The sequence below is a fragment of the Cynara cardunculus genome (genome assembly GCF_001531365.2).
Source record: "Cynara cardunculus var. scolymus isolate 2C chromosome LG 9, CcrdV1, whole genome shotgun sequence".
In the NCBI taxonomy this organism is placed as follows: domain Eukaryota; kingdom Viridiplantae; phylum Streptophyta; class Magnoliopsida; order Asterales; family Asteraceae; genus Cynara; species Cynara cardunculus.
Window position 1 is genome coordinate 14,795,667 of NC_037536.1, and position 27,178 is coordinate 14,822,844.

The 27,178-nt window shown below is 34.7% G+C and overlaps 2 protein-coding genes across 3 annotated transcripts; both read right to left on the reverse strand.

The window, feature by feature from the left end:
• Positions 1-1,768: 1,768 nt before the first annotated feature.
• On the reverse strand, positions 1,769-6,747 carry LOC112518543 (F-box/LRR-repeat protein 17). The gene is made up of 11 exons (XM_025126275.1): positions 6,122-6,747; positions 5,734-5,835; positions 5,354-5,498; positions 5,048-5,232; positions 4,782-4,886; positions 4,476-4,573; positions 4,162-4,382; positions 4,016-4,082; positions 3,833-3,918; positions 3,002-3,100; positions 1,769-2,070 (listed from the first exon to the last, which is right to left on the reverse strand). The coding sequence occupies exons 1-11, from the start codon at positions 6,745-6,747 to the stop codon at positions 2,008-2,010; spliced, it is 1,797 nt and encodes a 598-aa protein (XP_024982043.1). The 3' UTR covers positions 1,769-2,007.
• An 8,026-nt stretch (positions 6,748-14,773) lies between these two features.
• On the reverse strand, positions 14,774-24,126 carry LOC112517930 (glutathione reductase, chloroplastic). 2 transcript variants are annotated; one of them, XM_025125356.1, is made up of 11 exons: positions 23,709-24,126; positions 22,388-22,613; positions 21,587-21,865; positions 20,561-20,737; positions 19,369-19,422; positions 19,138-19,286; positions 18,472-18,535; positions 18,230-18,400; positions 17,781-17,915; positions 16,227-16,312; positions 14,774-15,150 (listed from the first exon to the last, which is right to left on the reverse strand). In XM_025125356.1, the coding sequence occupies exons 1-10, from the start codon at positions 24,122-24,124 to the stop codon at positions 16,271-16,273; spliced, it is 1,713 nt and encodes a 570-aa protein (XP_024981124.1). In that variant the 5' UTR covers positions 24,125-24,126; the 3' UTR covers positions 14,774-15,150; positions 16,227-16,270. The 2 variants fall into 2 exon arrangements, with proteins under 2 accessions (XP_024981124.1, XP_024981125.1); XM_025125357.1 differs by having other exon boundaries at positions 14,774-15,180.
• Between the last annotated feature and the right edge of the window lie 3,052 nt (positions 24,127-27,178).

Below are 27,178 nucleotides of genomic sequence, written 5' to 3' on the forward strand. Positions count from 1 at the left end.
CGGGGTGGGATGGTTGGGCGGGTGGTGGATGTGATGATGAAAGTGGTGGGATAGTGGTCGAGTGGCTGGGAATGGGTGGGTTTGACGACGACAGTAGTGGCATGGTGGTCAGTGGTGGGTTGGGGTATGGTAAGATGGGAGTGAGTGGCAGTTGTGACAACAACAATAATGATGTGGTGGTGGGGATTAGGTTAAGGGCGTGACAATAAAGATAATAGGATGGTCATAGTAGGGATGTGCAGTGAGTGACCAGGGGGTGGGTGGTGATGACAACAGTAATGGCATGGTGGTTAGTGGTGGGGTAGAGTGGGTGGCGACGACAGTAGTGGTGTGGTGGTAGTGGAGGGTTAGGGGTGGAGGTTAGGAGTGGGGCATGATGAACAATAGTAGCATGGTCGTGGTGGATGGTGATGGAATTCAGTTCCTTCTATTATGTCAATGAATGATGATTAACTAATTTGTGGAATCCAATAGAATTTGAAGGATTCAATCCATTTCAAGAAATGAACCAAACAAAGAAATTAGAATTTGGTCAAAAGAATTAGAATTCCAATTTCATCAAATTCTTTTGAATTCCGCGAACCAAACGGTCCTTTACTGAATAATTCACTTCCTATATTATTAAATCACTATCAAACAATCATGTATAACTAAATGAATAAGTTGTAATTCCATTAAAAATCAATGAAAGTTAAGTTTTGTTTTTTTGTTTTTTAAAAATTGTCCCTCCTTCACCTATCTATGTTCATATTGAATATTATATTGGCCTCTCTCATGCACACCATAAAGCTAAAGCTAAAAGACAACCACCACAAGACAAAGGCCAACACTACCAACTTCATTGTTAAACTAGAGTCAATAGTTCATCAACTTCCCACCAACATCGCTAAATCATACACATAAAAACCCGAATCGAATTTCCATAACCAAAATTCAACTTCAAATCCGACCCTCTTCATCATACCTTAAGATGCTACAATTTACCCATCCATATCGACACTGAGACCAATACAGGAAACGTGTTTTACATAATAGCACAAACTCTTTTTTCATCCAAGTACAAACGATGTAGAACTCTAACATATCCCTCCTGCCAGATGCACAAAGCTTGGGATTTTTCAAGCTTGGACTGAACCTTTCAAGACCGTTTTCAATAAATTCAGAAAAAGACTCGGGTTTTTTAGGCCTAGATCAGACTAGGTCACACTTTTTCATTTATTTTCAAGTCAGACTTTTTTAAATCAGACCTAGGTCTACGCATGCACCAAAAAATTTGGCCTTGTTATACTTTGAGGCTCGGACTATGCTTAGGCTCTTTTGTGCATTTCTAAGTCTATGGCTAGATGAACATAAATTATCTCAATGTCAAGAGGGAACTAGATTAGTGAAGAAGGTAGACAAATGCAAATTATCCCAAGGCTTTGAGTTTTTAGGTAGTGAGGTAGCACACATTGGCTCTAATACCATACAAAGTTCTACGAAACTTCATCAAATTACCCTCCAAAATCCCTAAAGGATAAAAAGAAGCAATCTTTTGAATGTTAAATACTATTAGATAGGTTACTTTTTATAGGCATTAGATGGGCTGGTTCTTCCAACTCGATATTGTCAAGAATTCATGACCATTGCATTCAGAACATATACAAATAAGGAAATGGTCCAAGTTTAACAACATGGTTGCATGAGTGACAAAGGCTAAAAACCAACATCTCATAAGATTCAAATCACTTGAGAGACAAATAAATTCAAAAGCCTTGGAGCAATAAATGGCTGAATGCAAGATCCAGGTTAAGAAGATTAAAAGGTTTATACATATGACGCATTGCAGTTTTGGAGCAATCATAGTTGCATCTTTTATTGTGATCACATGGGAAAAGCATTGTTTTGACCCATGGAAAATGTGAAATAGAATTAGTTTTTTTTGTAATCACCAACTTCATTACTGATATGCAGTTTTATCATACATTAATCCCATCTGTTTGTTGCCCATGAATCAATAATTTGGTATCATTCTACAAGCACGGTGCACCTCCGCTTTCGAACCTTCCAACTCATTTTCTCATCGGGTGACTGAAGCAAAAACAAAACAAAGTATAAGAGATCGGATTTGTTACCTAAAGAAGGCCAATTTGCTCCAATAAACATATACGCAATCATATTCTATTTTTGGAATTGTCAAGCCCTACATCAGCTAGCCGCCAACAAGTTTGAAACTCTATGAACCAATATAGACCATACATTTTTAACTTCCTTAAATATGTTACCAATTGTTTCCTAGAAAAATTCGCTTTCATTAGTGAACCAACATAAGCTTGTTTAGGAAACGGTTGATAATATAATAAAGATAACTAATAAAATTATTATGGAAGTTAAATATGAGTGGTTAATATTGGTTCATAAAGTTTCTAACTTATTGAAGATTTTTTATGGAAGTTAAATATATGTTGGTGCCTCCTCTTTCTCAAAGGCTCTTTTAGAAAGTAATCTAGGGGTTCCACATATTCTCACATGGTACAAGGGGCTCTAGGGACTCGACACTGAGACAATCTGTACTGCCTGGCCCCCTAACCAATCAAGCCACCTTTCAACACTCTAGGATAATTTGTGTCCATCTCGCCTCTGGTGGAGGGGGCATGTTAGAGTCTTGTATCGGCTAAACTTGGACCATTTTTCCTATATATTAATATTAGTTGGTGCCTCACTTCTCTCAAGGGCTCTGTTGGAAAATAAACCAGAGGTTCCATTCTCACAGAAATCATATGCTTTTCATTTTGATTATATGATCAAAATTGTTGTACCTCAAGTGTTTCAGATAGAAGACATTAAACCAAACCACACAAACCCACTATGTTCCACCCAGAGGTGGGGTCAGGGGAGGGTGTGATGTATGCAGACCTGACCTCTACCTGGATGTTTCCATGAATTACAAATACAAGACCTTATGCCCATGAAAAATTCAAGGAATACAGAAGGGTTAACATTGATATGCATTGTAGCTTACCTGTTGGCTAAAGGAAAATGGAATTCCAACTCTCTTAGAACCATCAGCCATCCTTTTACAAGAATAACGGTTTTCTATAGGAGCAGGTTCACTGGAGACCTGAGAAAAATACACTAGTTCAGCGTTAACCAAAAGTACTGCAAGACTTTAAGAAGAAACCGACCACAATACACAAATAACTAGAAAATAATCTCCAGCTTGTCAAAAGGTATCATAACAATGAAGTAAGACAGCAGCAGAGGCATTTAAAGGTGTTAAGGCAATAGCATTTAACATATTATCTTTGCTGATTCTACTCCTACAATCTGACTTTCTTTTAGTAACAGTAGGTATCCAGGCCAACTTGCAAGCACATCAACTAATCTCATGGGGATCAGAAAAACCAGCGGTGGCCTTGAGAAGACTCAGACTGGCAACATATGGAAAAAAGCTCAAGGCCTGACATTTATTAGCCAGGAAAGATGGCCCACAAGGTTTTCCTACAATCTGATTTGCAGTTCAAACAGACTAATGCTTAAATTTTTTAAAGAAATTGACACATAAATCGTTCTGTAAATACAGATAAGATGTTAGGGAGATAGTTTGTAATCAAAGCCCACATCGCTTTTGATTTGAAAAGTTATAGCTTTCATCTTGAAAGTAAAACAGCAATCTTGTTTCATGGATGAACTATATGGAAAATGGCATTAGTCCGGTCAGCTTGTTAGCATAACAAAAAATAACAGAATTTGCAACAGAGAAAATGATTAAAGAATTGTCAAAAAATAGAACGATCCATACACCAAAAGAAAATTTAAGTCATATTTAAAAAAAGTATAAAGGTTAGTTCACCTGAGTTTGAACTGCTTGGATTAATATATCTTGGCAACCAATAGCATGCACACTTTCCAGCTTAGGGCATTGCAGGACTAATTTTTCTGTGGGATTAGACGATTAAAAGTCAGTCAACAGAAAAGATATAGATAGTTATTGAATTATATCAACATCATGTGGTCGAGCATCAAAAAAAATTACCTGGAAGGAGATTTTTACAAGAGTTTAGGTTCAGATCATTGAGATTTGGGCAATTTAGATACAAGGACTGCAAAAGATAATTGTAAGCTCAGAACAAGTTTCAACCCATATGTACAATTGGAAGAAGAAACTATTTAGAATCTTACATCAAGGCTGGAACAACCCCAAAGGCTTAGCTTTTTCAACCGAGCATGCTTTATAAACAACTTCTGATATATAAGATGCAGCTTGCTGTTTGGTGATCTTTGTAGTTCAGAACCACCATTCCCGTCATGGGTTGGATATTGTGCATCTGATTCACATATTGTCATCCCACAGTCCATAAGTTCCAAAAGAGGCAATTGGGCTGTGGCAAATTGGATACCACCTGATCATAAAGAACAGAAGCAAAGGTTATTTGGGACCAAAACAAAAATGATGCTTATACAGCATGTCTCAGATTCTAGACTAAGAAAATTACTTGATGTGATATTAGGACATAGAGCAAGTAGGAGTCTTGTTAGAGTCTCTGGGAATACATTGCATATCATCCCAATACCACTGTCACTTATGCTAGACCTGTAATTAACAGACATCATCAGTGAATGAAGAATACAGACACAGACTGCAAGTCATTATCTCATTCAAATGGTCAAAATTTTCTTCGCAAAAAGGTCACAAAAGGGTAGTCCGAAAAAATAAATATGGACAATGATCTGCATACACTCTTGAAAAGGTATAAAAATATGAATAATTATACCAAATAAAAACTAGCAGCAAGACTTACCCACTGAGATCAAGCAATTCCAAGTTCGAGTAGCTTTTAGAAATTGCTACAACCGATGCATCAGTTATTTCTGATCCCAGTACAAGCGATAGCATACGCAATCCCCTAAAATGCAAATTTGGGCAAGTATTAGGTCATTTTCTCTTGAATGTTCCCTTAACTTCTTGTTATAAGTGCAACTAATAATATCACTTTATTAGCACATAATGATACTTCAGTTTGGAGACTACCAGCAAATCTGATAGCAATAAAGCACTTAGCCATACCTTAAATTAGCAGCAGTGAGAGAAAGCACAACAGAATGGGAAAGTTGAAGAGAAGAAATGTGGATATTTTTTAATCTAGGACAGCTTCTTCCAAGGCCATCCATCATAGCAGTAAGATCAGTGCCATCGTTCGCTTGGCAAGAAAAATCAAGGGATATCTCATTTAAATTGGGGCAATTGAAAACCTAGTTGAGACAAAAAGGAGGTAAAAGTTAAGTATCGCTAAAAAAATGAATGTTATTACAAAGATCATAGTCAGGTAACATCAAGCGTGCAATAACTAAGAGCAATTTCAAAGACACATACCATCTTTGAAAGTGAATGAAGATCTGAAAGCCAAAGTGTGGAGAGTGTGTTGGAACAGAGAGCAAAGCCCCCAAGGTTAGAACACCCCTCCATCTTAAGAGTTGTGAGACAGCGCTTATCAGCAACAAAACGGCCCAATTCATCCCTAAAATCATAAATTTAAACAAAATCACATTCTGGGGAAGAAAAACCTAAAATCATATATATAAACAAAAATCACATTTTGGGGCAAAAAATTGTCTTAATCAGGGATCCAAGTGCAATGCGAAGTTGCAAGTGCAGAATTGCCAAAAAAACCCATCAGAGCTTCCATACTTGAACTCAACAATAATGCATTTTTGCACAATAATGATATCCAAAAAAATAGGTTGAAAGGATACCCAGTAATGCGATTAAATGAGCCTTCACATGTGAAGATCTCCAGAGACTCAAGATTCGGGCAGGCAAATGCAATGCAGGCCAGCATAGTTGAATCCATATCACTGCATTATAGAAATTGCCACACAAATAAATTAATCAAATTACCATTTTTCTTCAGACTTTCATTTTAACTGCAAAATCTAAATGTTGTAATGTATCGATTCAAGAGAATGTCACGAAAATTTTTAATTTTAGTTATGCATTTCATATCCATTGATTGTTCCTTCTTAGGTTTATAATAATTTTTAAGAATATTTGTTAAATATCTTTAATTGGTCTGTGAAATGCCGTATCAAACTTAATAACGGTGGCCGGATGGCAAAAACCCCAGATCTGATATTTTCGAACCTTTCCATGGTAAGTGATAGTCTAGCAAGAGCTGGACATTTCTGTAAAACCGATCCAACAAATCCGACTTGAGTCCTGGGCGGAACCTTGAGTCGGAGCTCTTCAGCAGCTCGCCAAAGCCGTTTCGTAACGTCCCGCCACCCCTTACACACCTTCGCAGCCGACAACAACGACGGCGGCGGCAACCTCCTCAACACCTCCCACAAACAACTCGCTGGCAAACCACCAGATCCAATATTAAACTCCACATCCGGCGAGAGATACTCCTCCTCCCCTCCCTCATCATCAGATTCCGGCAACTCATGAACATCAATATCATCAAACGACAACGCTCGTCGTAGATTCGAGTACGGCTGCTGCCGTTGATGCGGACGGACCGCAGATAACGGAGGTGAAGCCGGAATAATGGTGGTCGCGGAGGAAGTTGATGAATCAGTTGGAGTAACAGCAGCAGAGCTTGAATCAGTGATCGATGGAGGTGGAAGGTGACATACATGGCCTTTCTTCGGTTGTCCACATCGGCCACAGTTGTAGCTTCCACGTCGCTTTCCTCTTTTGGCAAGGAAGGCGTCGGATATGGCGGTGGCGCCGCCGGGAGTGACGGGATGAGGCTGGTGGCCGTGCATCTTTAGTTAGGGTTTGGATTCTTAGAGAGAGAAATTGGAGAGATGTAGAGAGAGAAAGAAGCAAAGGGAGAATAAGGAAGAAATAAAGAAGAAGGGGCGGGAGATATCGAATGCTTCGCGCCTTGGTTTCAATTTTAGAGGAGCGTTTTCTCGCTCTCTTTCTTTTGAGTAAATTACGTTTTCTCCCCTGTGGTTTGTCAAAAATTACAACTTTATCCTTATAGTTTAAATTTTTCATTTTTAGTCCTTATACTTGGTAACAATTGTTATTTTCATTCTTATATTTTATAATTTATTGTTGTTCGGTCCTTCTTATTTACAAGTTCTTGCTTTTTTTGTTCTTTATACTCAGAGATATAAATTATATCAAAGATGAAAATAACAATAAATTATAAATTATATGAATGAAAATCGTAATTTCCAAAACTATAGGGACGAAAATCGTAATTTTTTACAAGTCACGGATGAAAATCATAATTAGAAATAAGAGCACGTGATGTTCTTGCTTTTCTATTGTGATTCCCATTTTACCCTTGTAGCCTGCAAAAATATACTCTATTTATATCACCTTTCAATTTTATTTAATAATTTACCAATTTAAATTGTATTTAATATAAAACAACTTTTCCACTTTTATTTTATTATTTATTTAAGTAATTTATATTTGCTTAAGACATATTAAACGATTGTTTGGTTGATTTTTCATTAAATTTATATGAATAAAATATCTGTATGAATTAGAAATGTTTTTGTTAAAAAAGCTTTCTCATGGATAAAATGAACGTATTTTTTTAATTGGAAATAGCAGGTTTAGAAAAAAACCTGACTTTAAGCATAAAACTCCTACTATAAGCTTATTAAATAAGCCATGTTTATATATCATTAAGCTACTACTAAATAGTTATGTACAGTTGATCGAATAAACAGTAAGTTTTATTAGAGCATTTCCAACATCTATGTTAAAAGAGAGAAAAGGGGGAATTTAAGCACATTTTTTGTGTCGGTAGTTATTATATCTTGTATGCTAAAAATCTCTAAATAGAGATAGATTATTATTTTAATATTTATAATATATATTTAGAAAAAAAAATATTTTATTAAATTAATTGAGTATTTTTTTTAATATAATTACTTTTTGAATTGCTAAAATAAAGTAGCTTTTGGAGTTTTATGTAAATAAATTTAGAGATTTTGACTTTTAATACTCTATTTTGTAAAAAATATAACATATCTGTTAAAAATGCACATTAAACTATTGACAAATAAGCAGAAGATGTTTTTAAGATTTCAGTATAAATTATATTATTAGAATATTTTATAATTTATTTGATATCCCCAAAACTTTTAAAACAGATTTATACGAAATGATGATGCATTCAACTCTATTGATGGAAACAATAAAAAAGAATATTGTTTTTCCTATGCATTTTAATATTGGAAAGTTCTTACTTTTGTTAAACTAGGCAAATTGCATGAAAAAGTAACGTACTTTAACTTATTTTTTGTAATTTTATGTTCAAAACTTCAATTTTGGTATCTAAGATGTAAAGTTTAAACATTTAAACATCCGGGTAACAAGTTAAAATATTAACCGGTTATCATGTTGATGTTGCGAGTGATTTGACTTACCTTTTGAATTTAAAATTAAATAAAATCTTATACTAAGTTGGATACCACGTCGCTCGGCACATCAGCATGGTAACCGGTTACTCGCAGAGACGAACCCAAAAAAAGTTTCAAACAGTTGCACCATTTTATTGTAAGAAAAGTATATAAAGAAAAAATTTCAAATAGTGACACCGCTTGACTATAAGAAACAAATATACATAATTTTTTTCAAATGATGGCACCATTTAACTAAGAAAATGACACTAACATTATTTGAACTTGGTTATAGGGTGGAACAAGAGCCTTGCAAACCAACTCTATCAAATAAAACATGTTCTCGTTGTAATTTCAAAATACATGCGGTGGCACACAACAAATTAATACGGTTGCATCTTTCACGAACATACATTTTTTAACCTTTCAACAAATGAATAATATAGTGGCATGTGCCACCGTATGCTCCATACCAGGTCCATCCCTGGTTACTCGGGAACTTAAATGTTTAAAACTTTACATCTTATGTACCAAAATTGAAGTTTTAAAAGCACGTTACCCAAAATATGAATCAAGTTAAAATACGTTGTTTTTAAAATAGATTGGGATTCCAAACTTCACATACCAAACAGTCCTTTCATTTGTATTCATTTTGGACGATGTGAATTGTATCTTGTAAAAATATATCGTTGTATCGTTTATCCAACCACTATAAATAATATATATACCAAATAAGGGCAAAAGTTTTTACAATACGACAATAAAACCACCTACTTTTAAGGGTAAAATTGTCCAAGATTTGCGTAACGGTGATAATAAATGTAATAACGTTGAAAAAGACTGCGGTGAAGATCAGCATGCTTACAAATTTGATGAGAGATATCAAACGATCCTTTAAAAATATGATGTTTTTGTTTTTTTTTTCCTTTCCAAAAACGCTAAATTTGTTTCCTAAGACATTTATTGACACTTTTGTCCTTGTGTAATATGTACGTATGTAACCCCGCGCAATATATCATCAGAACGACCCAAAGATTTTGTTTACTTTATTTTCTCACTTAACATATTTGGCGTTCATTGGGTTTTCATGAAAGACATTTATCCTTGTTTACATATCGAGACCCAAAACGGTTTCGTGGATGTTTGAACCGCCTGGTATCGAATAATCAACATGCGGGTTATGATTGACCAGCTCAGTAGGTTTCGTCAAGCTACCTATATGTTGTGTTATCGATGATATCTCGTTAGGGCAACTTGCGTAACTGAATGTCATGCATGCTTTACAAGATATTGCTTCTTGATACGATTTTTTATGCTCGTTTTTTATAAGTACAGTGTTTATTATTGATTTTTATAAATGCTCATCGTTCCTGAAAAATGTTACGATTTCTGATGATATGGAATAAACATTTCGTATGTTCCTATGTTATAACCCTCCGAAAGCAAATAAATTGATCGTACGGTATTGAAGGCCTTCAATTATCCTCAAATCTAATACGACCACATGCCATGAACGATGTATAAATACATACATACATACACACACATATATATATATATATATATATATATATGTGTGTGTGTGTGGGGGGGGGGGATAACGTTAAATTAAAACGTATCTTGTACGAAGAAAAAAAAACCATATTTAATGTTTTTTAAACGTTATATTAAAATCAGATGTTGGTAGATTGAGAAATATTTTGTTTTGTTCACACTGAGAGAATTCTGAAATTATGTTGAAATGTTTTAATAATACAGATAACTAGGGGTGATCATGGGTTGGGTTGATCGGGTTGAAAACATTTGAACAACCCAACATAATGCTTGCGGTTTGAAAAAACTTAACCCAACCCAACCCAACCTGTACGGGTTGGTCGGGTTGATGCTTTGGTACATTAAAATATTTTTCTAACATTGAATATGTTATTTCTATACTCATAATTTCTTTTTTATCATCAACCATTTGATACAACTTATCCATATTTCTTACGTATATCACATCCAGTTAATTTTCTCAATTTTCGTATATATGTTTATAGTTACTGAACATATATACGAATGAGTTATATAGAGATGTGAATAGATTGAAAAGATGTGTATATGAATAACGTACGTGATAGCGTAATTGTCTAATGTATATATTAATAGAAATTCAACAACCATATTAAATACAAGAAATAAATGGATATCGGGTTCCTCAAGTTGGGTTGGGTTTAAATAATATTAAAGCAGGTGGTCGCCCTGGGATTAGTCGGCTCGCATAGCGGGTTGGATATCCAGGTTAATAAAAAAAAATAATAATAATAATAATAATAGTAACTCAATATCAACCTATTACCTACGGTTTGAAAATTGTACAACTCGATGAGACATCAGGTTGCTTCAGGTTGAGTTGGGTTGATCGAGTTTTTGAGCACCCCTACAGATAACGTTGAAATCTAAAAAAACGAGAAAATAGAAGATATTGGGTAAAAGTCTATAGATTTGTTTAACATTCCAAAATCAAATGACTATAAAGAGAGAAATATATTCTTTTTTACCGTTCACACCAATCAGGTATTGAAATTTTGTTAAAACATTAAATGTACAGATATTTAATAACATACCCAATATTGAAACATCAGAAATGGAAAAACTGTTAAAGTTTGATGTAATTTTTAAAAGACTGTTTTTTCCTTTTCCATTTTGGACAAATTATGAAGGAAAAAAAACGGTTGGAGACTCTGTTAGTAAAATTTAAATTTTCCAACCGTTTACCAAACATCACATCACATCTATTCATCTGTTACATTCCGATTCCCGCCTTTTCTCCACATTTTCTTTTCCGTCACCGTTGTCATGGTTTTTTTTTTCTTTTTTTTGATTAACCTGAATATTCAGCCCGCTATATGAGCCGAGTGATCTCGGGGTGACCATCCGCTTCGGGGGTAGCCCGAAGTAACCGCATTTGAACCTCCATATCCACAAAGAGATTTTTATTCCTCATTGGATTCAAACCTGAGACCTCCATACACTTTTGAGCTGTGGAGTCCAAACTTAAACCAATCAGACACCACCCTTATGATTATTGTCATAGTTTTCGCTATTATTATACAAATACGTATATTTATAAGTATATTTCCATATAAATATATTTAATTTGAAATTCCCCAAAAATATTTGGAAATTGAAAAGGAATATTCAAAGTAATTTATTGTCGTAATTAATTTGTTGATGGATTAATGAAAATTTATAAGATTTATATATCAGAATTAAATGCAAATAAAAGACAATCGTTTAATTTCATTTTTAGGTTCATTTCGATTTATAAAATTGGATTTAGAATTGAAATTGTTTGGTTTGAAAAAAAATGGATTTAAAATTTTAGGATCTGTTTGGTTTGTATGTTTTTTTTTTTTTGGGATTTCGATTGAATGCATTGGAATAGATTTGAAATAATTGGTGTGTTTGGTTTGTAGAATTTGAAATGAAATTGGATTCCATTATTTATAAATAATTTATAAAAATTATAAAAATAAATAAATTACATTTTTATTAGTCGAGTATTACAAAACAAATTTTTTTTGACATTTTTTAAAATCTTATTTCATAGAACTAGAAGAGTATTCGCGTAATGCAACGAGACATATCTCTATTTTCATATTTTAATTTTATTATTTGTTTCTGTCGATGTTATAATACAATTTTATGTGTTTTTAAGAAAGCAATAATGATTTTATTTTTGAATAAAATACAAATTTGAAAAAAAAATTATATCAATGTTAATATTAAATCAATTATTTAAAAGTTTTCATTTTTATTTATTTTTAGTTTAATAATATAATATTTTATAAAGATAATAATTAARTATTTTGTTAGAAYTCAAWRATTRTYCTAATTATATTTTARATWTTTTATATTTAAAATGAAATGTTTATCTTGTATTTGATTATGTTTATATGCAGTTAGTTATACAATATGAAGCTTTAATAAGTTGTACTTACGCACAATCTACTTGTAATCTTGAGTTTTAAGTAATATGCATTAATAAACAATATTTTACGCATAAAAAGTGGTTTTTAAGAGTTTTTGTAAAATATTTTATAATATAGTATAGATTATACGAAATCATTAAATCTTGAGCTCTCCCTAAGGATTCAAAATCTTGTGTTTGTAGAATTTCAATTAAATCATAAGATTTTAAATCTGAACAATCCAACAAACCAAACATGAGATTGGAATAGATTTGAAATCCAAATTCTCTCAAATTCATTATATTCCTGTAAACTAAACGAGACCTCAGAGTTTTTTGTTGAAATCCTACAAATAGAGGATTTCAATCCCACGCGGTTGGTATTTAACAGGACTACAAGCGTACTCGCGCAATGCAGCATAATACATTTTAGTGTTTCGTTTCATTATTTATCACCGTCGTTTTTATAATACAATTATGCATAGTTTTGAGAAAACGATAATGTATTTATATTTGAATAAAATATAAATTTAAAAACCCCATAAAATTTTGAAAATAATGTATATGTCTCCCCTCTTCTGTGGTCTCTCGGCTTCCCTCCTCCGGTCGTCGTTTTTCCTACCAACTTGCCGCCATTGGCTCAATCATCTTCATTCCCGGCTCTTCTTGATTTTATCGCTGTCAGTTCGTCCTCCATCCTTACTGCTCTGCCCAAAATCCCCATTTTCCTCATTCTAAACAATCCATTGGAGATGCTTTAAACAAGCTTTTATGAATTTTTAGCATAAGGAATTGCCTACGGATGTTTTTCAAAGCATGTGATTCCTTGTGATCTAATTATTTCATGCAAGATTCAAATGAGTTCGAAAATTGAGTGTGTTTCCTGTTCCTATGCCTTTTTGAAATTGCGTAAGTGGGTAGTTCTTACAGTGTTGGATTCTGTAAGATTGGCGTGGTAATGTTAGGATCGACGACTGTACATTTATCTATGGTTGTTAGGATTATTTGTCATGTATTGTGAATTTCAATAAGACGTTCAGACAAAGAATGCCCAAAAAACGTAAGAAATTGTAACGAATTTTTTGTTGCTTTATCTGTAACGATGAATTTTTCTTTCTTTTCTCAGCTAGCGTAACAACTGCTTAATTGGGTTTTCTTATTTAATACTTATTTTAACTGGTAACCATAAATCTTGGACTACTGTTGACATAAAATGTCAAATAATGACAATTTATTTTAGTTCATGTTAAATTCGAAGAATATATATATATATAGAAGAGCGATCAAATGAAAACCACCACCATTTGTAAAAACCGTATAAACCACCCTTATACGTCGATTTCATTGTTTAATCTTGTGAAATTGTTGCATATAATACTTTTTTTTATGAATTTGTTTCATATATGGTTATGAAATTATTTCATATAATATTTAATGAAATTTTAATAAAACTGTTTCATGTATTTTTCTAAAATTAAAATAATGATGATAATATCCATGATTAACACCTTCCACAATAAAAATGGTTAATCAACCTCTCATAATTACAAAAAAATGAACAAAATGAAAAATTATGATTGGTTGAATGAGGTTTTCACGGTTTTTACAGATTGAATGATTTTTATTTGAACGCTCCCCTATATATATATATATTAGAAAATAAAAGATTTTGTATGCGTTAATAATTTATGTTTAGGAGCCGTTTACCAAACACTTGGAAGCAAAAGACACCGCTCTTACTTACCTTATCGGGTAACGTTTCTATGTCTCAAGATGAATTGTTGGTAAGCGTTTTTTTTACCTGGTCAATGTTCACTAGGTAAAAGTCTTCCCTATCACTAGATAGCTCTGGCCAAGGTTCCGATTCAGATGTAGTAGCCTACCTTTGAATATATTTCACGAAATAACCCATGAACCTGATAGAGCGTTCCTTTTTCCCGAAAGGGCTTAGTTGATCCATTATTTATGTTTTAGGGCTTCTTCTTTTTCCGACGGCAAACAAAAAGTCTACGTCGAATGAACCGGATACGGACATTTCCAACAAGATTTCATTCTCGAACAAAATCCATTTTTTGACTCCTGCTTCACCTTAATTGTCATTTGAATAAGTAAAAGTTATGTCTTGATCCGAAGGCGGATAGCATTTCTATCCTTCGAATATGTCTAATCTTACCCGGTAAGATTCTCCATTTTAGCAATGTCTCTTACCGGATGATATTTTCAATGACTTTCCATCAAGTCCTATATGGATAAAAACATAAAATTGCTTGCGTGGATTAATCTGTCTGTATCAACTATGAAAGTTTTTGTTCGACAGTGTTTTTTTCATAGATGGAATGAGCTGCATAGTTTCTGCATCAAGCCATCCAAAAAGCTTACCAAATAAGTCACTTTCTATATTATTAAGTCATTACCAGACAATCATGTATAGCTGACCGAATAAGCCTAGTCCCATTAAACTCATTAAGTTGCCAACAAACAGACATTTTACCTAGCAAGGTAAGTGACACACCCGGTAGGTTGTCCAAGTGACATACGATATCCAATCATGCATTTCAAAGGCATACATCAGTCGAGGCATTTTGCAAACATTTCACTTATTCTCCGTAAGCGAAACAAAGGAAATACAAACGGAAAACGAGAGAGAAATTACGTGTCGAGCTATAAATTCAACCAATAATTGCTATAAATACATGAATTATGTACCATTTCCGATCGATCCATCGATGAGTCAAAAATGGTGACACTAAATGTAAACCTGCTTCTCTCAAGGCTTCTTCCATCAACAGATATCAAATGTTGTGATGTATTCCTTTTTTTCATGTTGCGATCTTGTGCCAATCAAATACCTGTTGATAACTTCTAAATGGGTTATTGACCTGAAAAAAAAACATATATCACAAACATTTGTGTCTTTGAAAGACGGGTTCCATGTAGGGCCAGTTAAGGCAGGGTTTTTCTCAAATATATCACAAATACAATAACAATTATATAAAAACTTGAAAGCAAGTGTTTTGTTATACTTCCATTTCCTGTGTGTCATAGTTGTTGCACTTTCAATCAATCATTTGATTACTGACCCAAGTTTTTTTTTTCTTCGGGTAATTGTGGGTTTCTCGGTCAACTTAAGGGCCGTTTACCAAACGCTTACCCGGGTAAGCGCTTACCAAGTCACACTAGCTTAGCAGATAAATATGGTAAGGGCCAAAAATCTTACCCGGTAAGAGTGAGACAAGGACCAAGAGTCTTACCCAGTAAGTGAGAGMGACGACTCTTACCATGGTAAGCGCTTACCGGGTAAATTGTTGCATAAGATACCGTTTTGGTTGACTAAAATCTTACCCGGTAAGTCAAAGATAGTGTTAATTTTTACTGGTAAGCGCTTACCAGGTAAGTATTTGGTAAACGGCCCCTTACTAATTTAAATGGCCTAAAGTCACCGTAGGTGGACCTCCATGGCCACAAGGGTTTTGATGGTGACTGAATTCAAACCCGAGGTAGATGAGATTTCAACTACACCTCCTCGAGTCTTAATCAATGCGCCACAATCGAAAATAAATTTTATATGTTTGTTTCTTAAATATAAATTCCTAAAAACAAAATAAATTTATCCTTAATTATACAGCGTCCACTTTTAAATGTAAACATCTTCTTCCTAATTTTATCCTTAATTATGAGATGGAGAAAGTCTCTCTCTATTATAAAAGGTAAAATTGTCATTTGGTTAATTAAGAAAACGTAATAATTACACATTCCAAAAAATGTATGCCTTTTTCATTGTGGACACCTATTTTAGGACGGAGGGAGTAAATAAATAGTGTCTGAAATGCTAGCATGCTTGTGAACGATACCATCTAAGCTAATCAATATATTTCATGTCCAACGAACGGAAGCACGCGCGCGTGCATATATAACTGTTTCTCACCTTAGAAGCAAGCATCAGGATGCAATCAATTGATTAAGCTCTTGCTAAACTCCTGCTGCAGCTTTAGCCTGGGAATCCGCCTTGCCCTGAATGGAATTTCAACAAATCATCGCAATGATAGTTACACGAAAGAAACATGATGCCAGCAATTTGAAATTACAACATGATTACTGGATGCAACTCTTGTCAACAATCTGAGAATCGACATCCAGCAGTATGTTCTCGTGGGGGTATGTTCAAATTAGAACCGTAAAATATTTTGAGAATCCAGGAACCAACTATTTATATATTATTCATGAGGAATGTTGTGATAAATATTTATCATGAAAACTATTCATAACGAAAATGCATGGTGCATAATAATAAGAGTAAATTACGATTTTCATCCCAGTGGGTTGTTAATAATTTCCAGTTTCGTATCTGTGGTTCAGAAATTGCAATTTTAGCCCTATGGTTTGCAATTTGTTGCTATTTTCGTCCCTGGCTAAATTCTTATCTTTAAGTAGAAAGGACCAAAATAGTGGAGAATTGTAAACCACTGGGACCAAAAAACAATAAATTGTAAATCATAAGGACGAAAATAGCAATGAACACAAACCTTAAGGATGAAAACCACAATTTCTCAACCACAGAGACGGAAACCTTGATTTACTTCAAATATAATGGGTTTGAAATTAGGATTTTCATCCATATGGTTTACAATACATTATTGTTTTCGTCCTTATACTTTATTGCTTTTTTCGTCCCTGTGGTTTACGATTCATTTCTATTTTAGTCCCTCGTACTTAAAGGTAGTAGTTAGCCTCAGGGACGGAAATAGAAATGAATGGTAAATCAAAGGGACAAAAACCGCAATTCAAAACCACAGGGACAAAATCCGCAATTTTTAACAAACCACGAAAACAAAAACGTAATTTACTCTTATGTTTATTTAGGGGCTGTTTGGTTGGTTCTCCATTGAGTCTTGTATGGATAAAGTTGTTTGTATAGATTGAGGGTTTTTATTTGGGAGGGTTTTTCATAGATGAAAAGAGCTTTTTTTGGTTTGGGGGGGCAGGTTTTAGAAAAACTTTGCTTTCTCCCCTAGAAGCTTACTGAAGAAGCTACTTTTTATATCATTAAGCCACCAAACAGTCATGTATAGCTGACCAAATAAGCTATAAGTCCCATTAAGCTCATTAAGCTACTAACGAACATACCCTTAGTTCACTAGCCTTAAACCTCTTGCAGACTTGTAATTTTTCAGATACAACTGAAGATTTTATTTTCCATTTTTCATGAGTCCATATAAACCAAACCTATACTAGCTGAGCCAAACCTCAGCATAAGCTGTTTAAGCTTGGCAAGCCATGACCCAAATCCAAGCCTACATATTTTTTCATGAGCCAAGCTCTGTGCCTAGCAAGCTCAGGCATGGCTTTGCTCATGCATTCCTACTGAAAGCTTTTCATGGTATGTGGATACTCAAGGAGTGAGAAACGGTTAGGTGAAAGAAAGATTTCCAAATGAAATGGTTTGATAATAGTGATTGGAGATAATGAATCGGAGTCTTACTCCAGATGGAGAATTTCGGATTTTCCTTGTGGGTGTCCTCATGGTGACGAATTCCTCTGCCGATGTAGGGTGAACACCAATGGTCGCGTCAAACTGTGCCTTGGTCAGCCCAGCTTTAATGGCAATAGCAAATCCCTGTATGGCAACTCAAGTTTGATTAGACTAGAGATGCACAAAAAGCCCTAAGCCCATCCCCAAAAGAGCCCGATCGAGCCATGTTTTTTTCAAAGCCCAATTAAACCTATTATCACACAAAGCTCGGCCAGAAAAAGCCCAGGCGCAGACCAGGCCTAAAAGCCCGATCAGTCCATTTTTTTTCTTCCAAAAGCCCGGCCTGAGAAAGCCTGATTGAGCCTATTTTCAAACAGAAAGCCCATGCCCGGCTCCAAAAATCCCGGGCCTTGGAAAATGAAGAAAAACCAAACAATGGCAAACAAATGCGTGGCAACCTGAACAATTTCTGCTGAATCTTCACCACACATGTGTAATCCGATCACTTGGTCGGTCTTAGCACACACTACAAGTTTCATGAAAACTTTATCAGGAAGCCCGGATAGAGTAGCCTTTAAGGGCCTAAAGTTTGCCGTGAACACATTGATGTCACCATATGCTGCTATTGCCTGCAATTATGTATGAGTCAATAGATGTATATATGCTAACAAGTTGAAGTTATTTCGGGCATGACTCGAACCTGCTCCTCACTAAGTCCGACTTGCCCGATTGGTGGCTGGGAGAATACTGCAGATGGTACAGCCCTACAGAACAATTAGGAAGTAAGCAATGAGGTATGCTGTCCTAGGGTTGGGTTTGAGTGAGAACAACCCTTTTTCATAAGAACGTGAGAAAACGTGAAGGTATCGTTATGTTGTGTGAAGGTTTGTCGTGAGAACCGGGAAGATACCTTTTTATTGTGTCAAGGTTACAACATTCATATAATATATTGTAACCTGCCAGTACAAATTCAAAGGTGATTTTTATATGAAAGTTACAATCTTTACACAATATAACGCAACATTCATACAATATACTCCCTCTGTCCCAAAATACATGTCTACAATGAAAAAGGCACACAATTATAAAAATGTGCAATTATTACACTTTTCAGAACTACCAAGACAATTTTACCTTTTATAATAGAGGGAGTAATGAATTTCTCTCTCTCATAATTAAGGGTAGAATTGGAAAAGACACTTAATTTGGGACAAACTACAATAGAAACGTGGACACTTATTTTTGAGACGTAGGGAGTATATTTATCTTCACTTGATCTCAGTTTCTTACGGAAGTGAAAATTTATCATATAATCCTGACTCTGCAGTTATAAATGATTAGTCACAACATTGTAAGGAGACAATACCTAAAATCTGGTTTCGTAGGTTCATTTGCAAAAAGGGTTTTGGCTAATGCCCCTCCCTCCATTAAAGCAACTGGGGTGAGATTCATTCTATCGGTGACGTCTCCAACTGCCCAAATAGATGGAACCGATGTACGAGAGTATTCATCGACCTGAGAATTCATTGAACATATGAAACAATATAAGATAAGATCCACAAACATGTGTAGACAAACAGACCGCTAATAAAGCTACCTCTATTGCTCCATTCTTGTCCAGTTTCACACCCACGGTCTCCAATCCTAAATTCTGCAATGTCAAATGAATACGAATTATCTACTTGTATATATGAAGTATAAATGGTAAATTTAGTCACATGCTGAATCACTTGCAACTTAACTTGATGCCTTATAGTTACTTAGAACCACAAAGTCAACATATTTACCAGAAGAGAAAAATGAATAACCAAGTAATTATGTTAACTACTATTGTCATACAAATATACAGTACATGTATATCATCCATAATCAGTATCAGGTCGGATATGCCGGATTTGTTTGGTTTGGTTTTCATTTCTCACTTTCTCTCACCTTCACACTTTTCACAAACCAGGTGACATTCACGGAAATATCGGCTTTTCTCTTTAGGGTAGAGGTTTGTATGCACACATCTTACGATCGCCAGACTTGGTTTGGTTTAGTTTGGTTTTATCCATAATCACTTTCAAATTATTTCGTGCCTTTTACTTTTTTTTTGAGGTTTTGCCATGGAATAGAAGGATATAAGAAAAGCATGATGTAACTTTAAGATTTAACCGAGGAGATGTTGGTTTCTTCAAGATGGTCGCACCATCATTCATTACGAAACAAAAAAACCAATACTAAAAAATGATAGTAAATACTTAATAACGTATTTTCTAATTCATCTTTTACTCGAGATATTTTTTTGTTCAGTTCAGTTTTTGCACTACAGTGATAAGCCAACATACTCAAAACTAACATGGTTACATAGCGATTCATAAAAACACTTGGGACACTTGCCCAGTTAACCGTGTAAAGTCTCCATTCAGGAAAATAACACAATTTTCAGAAGAAAAATGCAATGCTAAGCTTGCTTCCTTCCCTCTAGTCATAGTTGAACTTAACTAAATCACACGAGCTTCCTTTTGTACTTTTGGCCAGCTGGCCTTGTCCGAGTGGTTGGTTAGGATTCTCTCATAAGGGTGTGTTTGCTACATGGGCGGGACTGGGGGTGATAATGGGGTAGGTAGGCAGGTGAAAGAATTGTGGAAGGGCGCACCAAACACGAGAAATAATTTTTTTTTGTAATTTTGTTCTATCATGTCCTGTCCTGCATACCAAACACATCCAAACAGCACAAGGGTCGCAAATTTGGGTATCATTCAGGTGTGACTAGTAACAGAAACGCTTACAGAAAAGAAGAGTACCTTTGTATTGGGCTTGCGCCCTGTGGCAAACATAACATGTGAGAAGCCCTCGGTTGTTCCTTTATTAGTTTTTAAAGAAAACGACCCATCTGATGATTTGATCACAGCTTGTGGTGACTCCTCTGGGTGGAACTCGATTCCCTTTAAGGACATCTGCTCTGCAACGAAGTCTCTAACCTGTTCAAGTTGAAAGACTGGGTTTTTAAAGTAGGACAGGTCACAGAATATAAGATAATTGTACCATTGAGAGACTAATCTTCGAACCGTTGTACTTTGATCTTAATTGCAAACTAACCACCAAAAATGGAAGAAAAAAAAAAGACCACTAGTAACAAATATGAACCTTTGGGCAAATTGTGAAAAAAAGAAAGGGCAAAATGCAAAAAAGCTTGCCTTGGTTCCTAGTTAGTGCAACAAAGATTTTTCTGTTCTCAATCGTTGTCAAAAAAATCAAATTTTCCTTTTTAATGTAACAAAGTTTCCTATTGTTTTACCCATTTTGACCAGTGACCTGCTGATTTTGTAACATTTGATGACATGAATCTCATGTTTCTTGTCTACTTTGCCATAACCCTTCCATAAATGGACATCCACATCATCAGATGTACAAGGTCAACAAGTTAGCAGTCAAAATGGGTACAAAAATAAGAAATGTAAGACTACGTTACATCGATTTAGGAAAAAAATATCTTTGTTACACTAAACAGCCCAAAAAATAAATGCTTTAAGAAGCATCATACTTGACATTTTTTGTCTAACAACTCGCTTTCTTTTCCAAAGGGCCCTTGGCTTGGCAGTACCTTGTAACCCAACCTTCATAGAGGTCAAGAGTTCAAGTCTTGCCAAGGGCGAGAAGTGCATATGCGAGTTCAATTTGCCGTATATAAATACTATATACTTAAAAAAACACTTGGCGTTCTTCCAAAGTGTTGTTTTGATAGTTTGTTTGCATTGGAAAAACAAATGAAGCAGTTTGAAAAGTCAATTTCTCTTTTATCATATAAACCTTGTTTTGTGATTCCTCACCTCCTCATCAAACCCACGTAAAACCTTCTTTTGACGGATAAATACATGCACCTCACTTTGCAAGCCGTTGAAGATACCAGCAAACTCAAGTGCAATGTAACCACCGCCAACAATTGCAATTTTTGTAGGTTTTGATGGCAAATCAAGGGCAGCATCCGAATCGATCACATATTCCCTTCCAGGAATTTCTGGAATGAATGGGCGCCCTCCAACTGAAACTAAAATGTTTTTTGCAGTGTAGAGTTTTCCATCAACGTCCACTGTGTGTGGGTCCACAATCTGCTCATAAAATCATACAAGCCACAAGGTAAATAACTGCACTTGAAACAATAACAGAGTCGATGAAGTTTAAGGAGCTGTATTCAAATAAGCATTCTTAACGTTAGTACCCCCGAAGGTCTTATTTGGTAAACTTATGTCTCTTTTTTCTCTTTACATTATTTTGTAATGTAAACTTAATATTGTATTTTTGTTGGACAAGAATGTGTATTTCAAGAAAAAATAGATAAAACTTTAAAAGAACATAGATTATGTTTCACCAATTTAAAAACTCGATCTGCTAGTGTAAAATAGAAGACACTATATTTTCTTGTGAACCACTTAGTAAACCATGAAAAACATATAAAAAACAAGCTTGCAATTTATAACTGCTGGTTACAAAAAAATTGTAAACTGATTTTGGTTTTGCTAAAAACAAAATGTCTGCCTAACACCACCTTTTGAGTTTTGTCCAACTTCTAACTTTCTTCAAAATACAAATGCAAAAACAGAAAACGTAAATGTTGTCAAACAAGGTCTAACCTTTCCACGTCCTTCAATCAATTTGACACCCGCATTGTTTAGAATGTTCTTGTAGATACCGGTAAGACGTTGCAACTCAGCATTCTTATTAGCCATCAAGGTGCTCCAATCATGTGTAGGTTCAGAGCCATATGACCATCCGAAACCAAGGCTCTCCTCAAATTCATGAGAATATTTAGATGCATAAACAAGCAATTTCTTTGGTACACATCCACGAAGCACACACCTTTATTGCAAATACCATCATCATCAGTGTTAAAATGCCTTTCTTGAAACATAACAGGAGGTCCAATATAGTTCATGATACCAGCAAAAAGAATAGAGCATTAATGGTAGATGGTCATAATTCACCAATACATCATATCACCAAGACGATCTTTACAATGAGAGGGGAAGGTTCAAATGAGAACCATGAATATTTTAAGAACCTCGGAACCAACTATTTCATGAAGCATTCATGATGAATAACCCTAAGATAGTCATGCACTTTCATCATTCATTATATTCATCATGAATATCTATCGCGATATCATGAATAATTCATGTTATTCATGATGAATAACCCTAAAATATTCATGAATATCATGCATTTTCATTACTCATTATATTCATCGTGAATATAATTTGCAATATTCATTATGAATAGTTGGTTCTCAGGTTGAGCCTCCCCCTACAATGATAAGAACACGATAAATAACATATCCGCTCAACTACACCAATTCTATGTTTCATAAACCTTATAAAACCAGTACCAATAACAACCATTACGAATTTACATTTCCTTTATAATTAAATATCGTTATTCTGCTGATTTTGCATTTCATATATGCATAACATACCAAATTTATAAGTTTGTAATCGTGATTTCATACAAAGATCATTGAACAATCAAAACATAATATACCCCCAACTCGCAGAAAAACAAGAATATTGCGTTAACGTCCAGGGTCCTTTCGAATAATCAACCTTAAATAAATTTCCAATAAGAGCATAACCTTCTAATTTAGATAATGACGTTCATCGACTTCAAAACCCGTCTTACACTATTCATATCTGATCACCAACCCAAATATCAATCAAGAGAATGTCAAAATCGGGTAGGAATCAGCAAAAATGGCGTTAAATTAAAACAAATGATCATATTCCGAACTTATGTCCATTTGAACCTCGCTATTTCCGTCTGAAATTGAACAACACTATTTGCAACTTACAAAAATATAACCAGAGCATTTGAATTTTAATCCAACCAACTACTCCTAAACCCTCAATTGTAACACCAACACCACAATTTATAGGTTAAATAACAAAATTAGAAACTCACGTTCCTCCTACCCCTCCGGTAGTGTCAGAAGAGATGGTAGCAAACGGAAGCTCACAAACAGCAACTGAAGCACCAAAATTCGATGCAAAACGAGAAGCCCTAACGCCGCCACTCCCGGCGCCAATAGTAAACAAGTCGTAGTCGTAACGAGGCTCGGCACCGTTGGTGGAATCCGCTCGGGTGGCGAATCGACGAGACTTGAGGATAGCATTCCGGCGATGATCAGAGAGAAAACCTAGGGCTTTTTTTGACAGATTGAAGCTAGAGGAATAACGGGAAGAAGATGATAATGATTGAGGGAAAATAATGAACGGAGAATGGTTTTGGGTTGAGAATTTGTGTCTGTATAAGAGGGTTTGCAGGGTTGAAGAAGACAAAGTGGTACTTAGCTTTGGCGTGCTCAGAGATGTCGCCATTGTTACAGCCTCTAGAATTATCACAGGAAAGATGACAAGCTTTATTTGTAGGTTATATTTTACAATATAGACCCTTTAAAATAATAGAGTTTCATATCTTACCCCCTTGAAATGTTTTACTTATACTTCACCCCCTCTGTACTTTTATAGCTCGATACGTTGGTTTGGTTTTAATTCAATCTCATTTAGATTTCTTTTGGTACACAAACATGATTTGACAGAACTGGATAGAATTAGAAAGGACTTGATAGGACATGACTGAACATAACAAGTATGTGTCTGGTGTTTGATACGACTATGACTGGACAACACATAACTAGACAAGTTGCCTCCAATTTTTTTTTATGATTTTATATATCATATAATAGTTATAATTAACACTAATAAGGTAAATGATTTAATTTATAAACATTTTTACACAGTTTTTATATACATAGATATACAGTAGTACCAAATTTGGATGAATTTTTTTATATAATTGATGTTGGTTTGAAAAAGACTTGATTCATACAAAGGATAATATTTTTTTTTTCGGTTTGGAAGATCCTTGTCGATTAGTGAAGGCAAGGTAAAGATTGTTGCATCAACAATGGTTGTGGAGGTAGAAGCATCGGTAACTGGTGGACGATGGTAGTTGTGGAGTACGTGAAGATGGTGGATAGTGGTGGTGGTGGCGGTCGACGGTGGTAGAGGAGATAGTCAATGGCCTATGCGGTGGAGGTGGGTGTGATGGAGGGCAGTGATGGTGGATATGGTGGAGGTGGTAGTGGCTGGTGATATTAATGGTGGTGGAGAAAGACAGTGGTGGTTGTGGAGGACGTGAATATGGTAAACATTAGTAGTGGTAGTCGATAATGGTGGCCAACGGTGTTAATGGTAGCCGATGGTGGTGGGCAGTGGTAGTGGTAGTCAATGGTGGTTGTTTATGGTGGAAGTCAGGTGGCCCATGGTGGTGGCAATGAACAGTGTTGGTCAATGGCTGGCGATGGGTGTGGAGGTGGTAGAGGAGGTTGTAGTAAAGGGGAAGGTAGAGATGGCCAACAGTGGTGGTGGTGGTGGCAATGGACGGTGGTAGTCCTCGGCCGATGATGGTTGTAGAAGTGGTGGAGGAGGTTATTGAAGTAGATGAGAAGATGAAGATGGCCAACGATGGTAGTGGCGATGGTTGATGGTCAATGGTGGTTGTGTAGGTGGTAGACAATGGTTACTGGTGGTGGCGGCGGCCCTAATTAGCAGTGGTGACCACAAAAACAAATATAAACAAATGGTTAATTAATAATATTTTAGTTTGTCTCATTTTGTCCTGCCTATTTTGGTGGAACAAGAAAAAACTTTTTTGTCCCACGTCCCACTTTGTCCCTGTCTCATGTTGCATTAAACATGGAACAATGAGTTTTTGTCATGTCTCATGTCGCGCCAAACGTGGGACAATGTGTTTTGTCTCGTACTGCCCCATGTACCAAACGCAACCTCAAGGATGTGCAAAAGTCACATGATTTAGCTAGAACTAACATACCATAATTGAATATCCAATTGTAATTAGATAAGATAGAAACGAACACTTGATTTATCAAACATAACCTATACCTATGATACCACTCATGTAATTTTTTATCTTCAACAACACTTACACATATTTATGGCCTCCTCATGTTTCAGTATGTGGTCCTATATAATTAAAGGGGTGGGCTAAATGCAGCCCTGTATATTATTAAATGTAAACCTACCTACTAATCTTTTCTATACACCAACATATTTCACATTTCTAATGCATTATTGCCATGACTACGTCTTGAAAAATGGTGCATACAAGACATTATTTGACGAGACTACATAGTTTATGTGTTTACTAAAATAAAACATGGATGTTACGAAAATCTTTATGATTTTTTTTTCATACACACCCTTGTTGACACATGAACAATTTCCATGAATATCGAATTCTTGTTTACATATGAACCGTTAAAAAAAACTGTAGAAGAATCTCGAGTCGAGATCTTGTTGTTGGTTTTGATTCGATGACGAAATTGATTTCTGGATAATTACATTGTTATAAATGAGCAGTTACAAAACATCTTATTGTCATTAATGGACAACTAAAATATTTTTCCAAAATATCCCTTGTAAACATTGTTACTTATGTTACCTTGTCTATGTGTGCAATTATTTACACTTTATATCATGTAATACACATATGAACCCACATGTTCATGTATGAATCAATTAAAATAGTTCATGTGTGAATTAAACAAGTTCACATATGAACTTATCATATGTGAACTCGTTTGCCGCATGTTTATAAAAATTATGCAACTACCCTCCTATCTTTTACAAAACTATTATTAACCCATCAAATATGATATTCACTGTATGAAAGACTGATATCATTTATTTACTTCTCAAATATTTACCACTTTTCAAAATTATTGTATAACGAATTTATAATGCATAACTTATGTTCTAACATTAAGCACATTCTTTTGTCCCATTGTCTTTTGTCTCGATTCCCCTTGTGGTTTTATATTCTTGATTACTTGTTTCTTACTCAACTTTTATTTCAAAAGGAATCCAAAGTAATTATATCTTTTACATTTATTAGAATGGTATTAATTTGCATAATGCAATTAGATACATATCGATTTTAATATTTCGTTTTGTTTTGTCTTATTTAATGTTATAATACAATTTTATGTGATTTTGACTTTTGAGAAAACAATAATATTTTTATTTTTGAATAAAATATAAATAATAAAGATATATCGTAAAAAATTGTTGATATTAATACCAAACTAACAATTTAAAATTTCTCCTTTTTTTTATGTATTTCTCTAATTCATTTTTTTTAATTTTTTGTTTAATAATATTTTTTATAAAGATAATAATTAAGTACTTTGTTAGAACTCAATGATTAAACTAATTATATTTTAATTTTTTTATATCTATACTATATCGTCTAAATAAAGAAAAAGAGGAATGTTATTGAATACTAGAAGCGTACTCGCGCAATGCAGCGAGATACATCGTGCTTTTAATATTTCATTTTATTATTTATCT

Excerpts from the sequence above, each read along its gene's own strand:
- LOC112517930 (XM_025125356.1), bottom strand. The coding sequence starts at position 24,124 with ATGGCGACATCTCTGAGCACGCCAAAGCTAAGTACCACTTTGTCTTCT. Across the intron at positions 18,401-18,471 it reads TCGGACTTAGTGAGGAGCAG|GCAATAGCAGCATATGGTGA; the intron begins GTTCGAGTCATG and ends ACATAATTGCAG. Across the intron at positions 16,313-17,780 it reads TCCGAAATTCTCCATCTGGA|GGCAAGGCGGATTCCCAGGC; the intron begins GTAAGACTCCGA and ends AATTCCATTCAG.
- LOC112518543 (XM_025126275.1), bottom strand. The coding sequence starts at position 6,747 with ATGCACGGCCACCAGCCTCATCCCGTCACTCCCGGCGGCGCCACCGCC. Across the intron at positions 5,836-6,121 it reads CTATCACTTACCATGGAAAG|TGATATGGATTCAACTATGC; the intron begins GTTCGAAAATAT and ends TCTATAATGCAG. Across the intron at positions 4,574-4,781 it reads GAATTGCTTGATCTCAGTGG|GTCTAGCATAAGTGACAGTG; the intron begins GTAAGTCTTGCT and ends TGTTAATTACAG.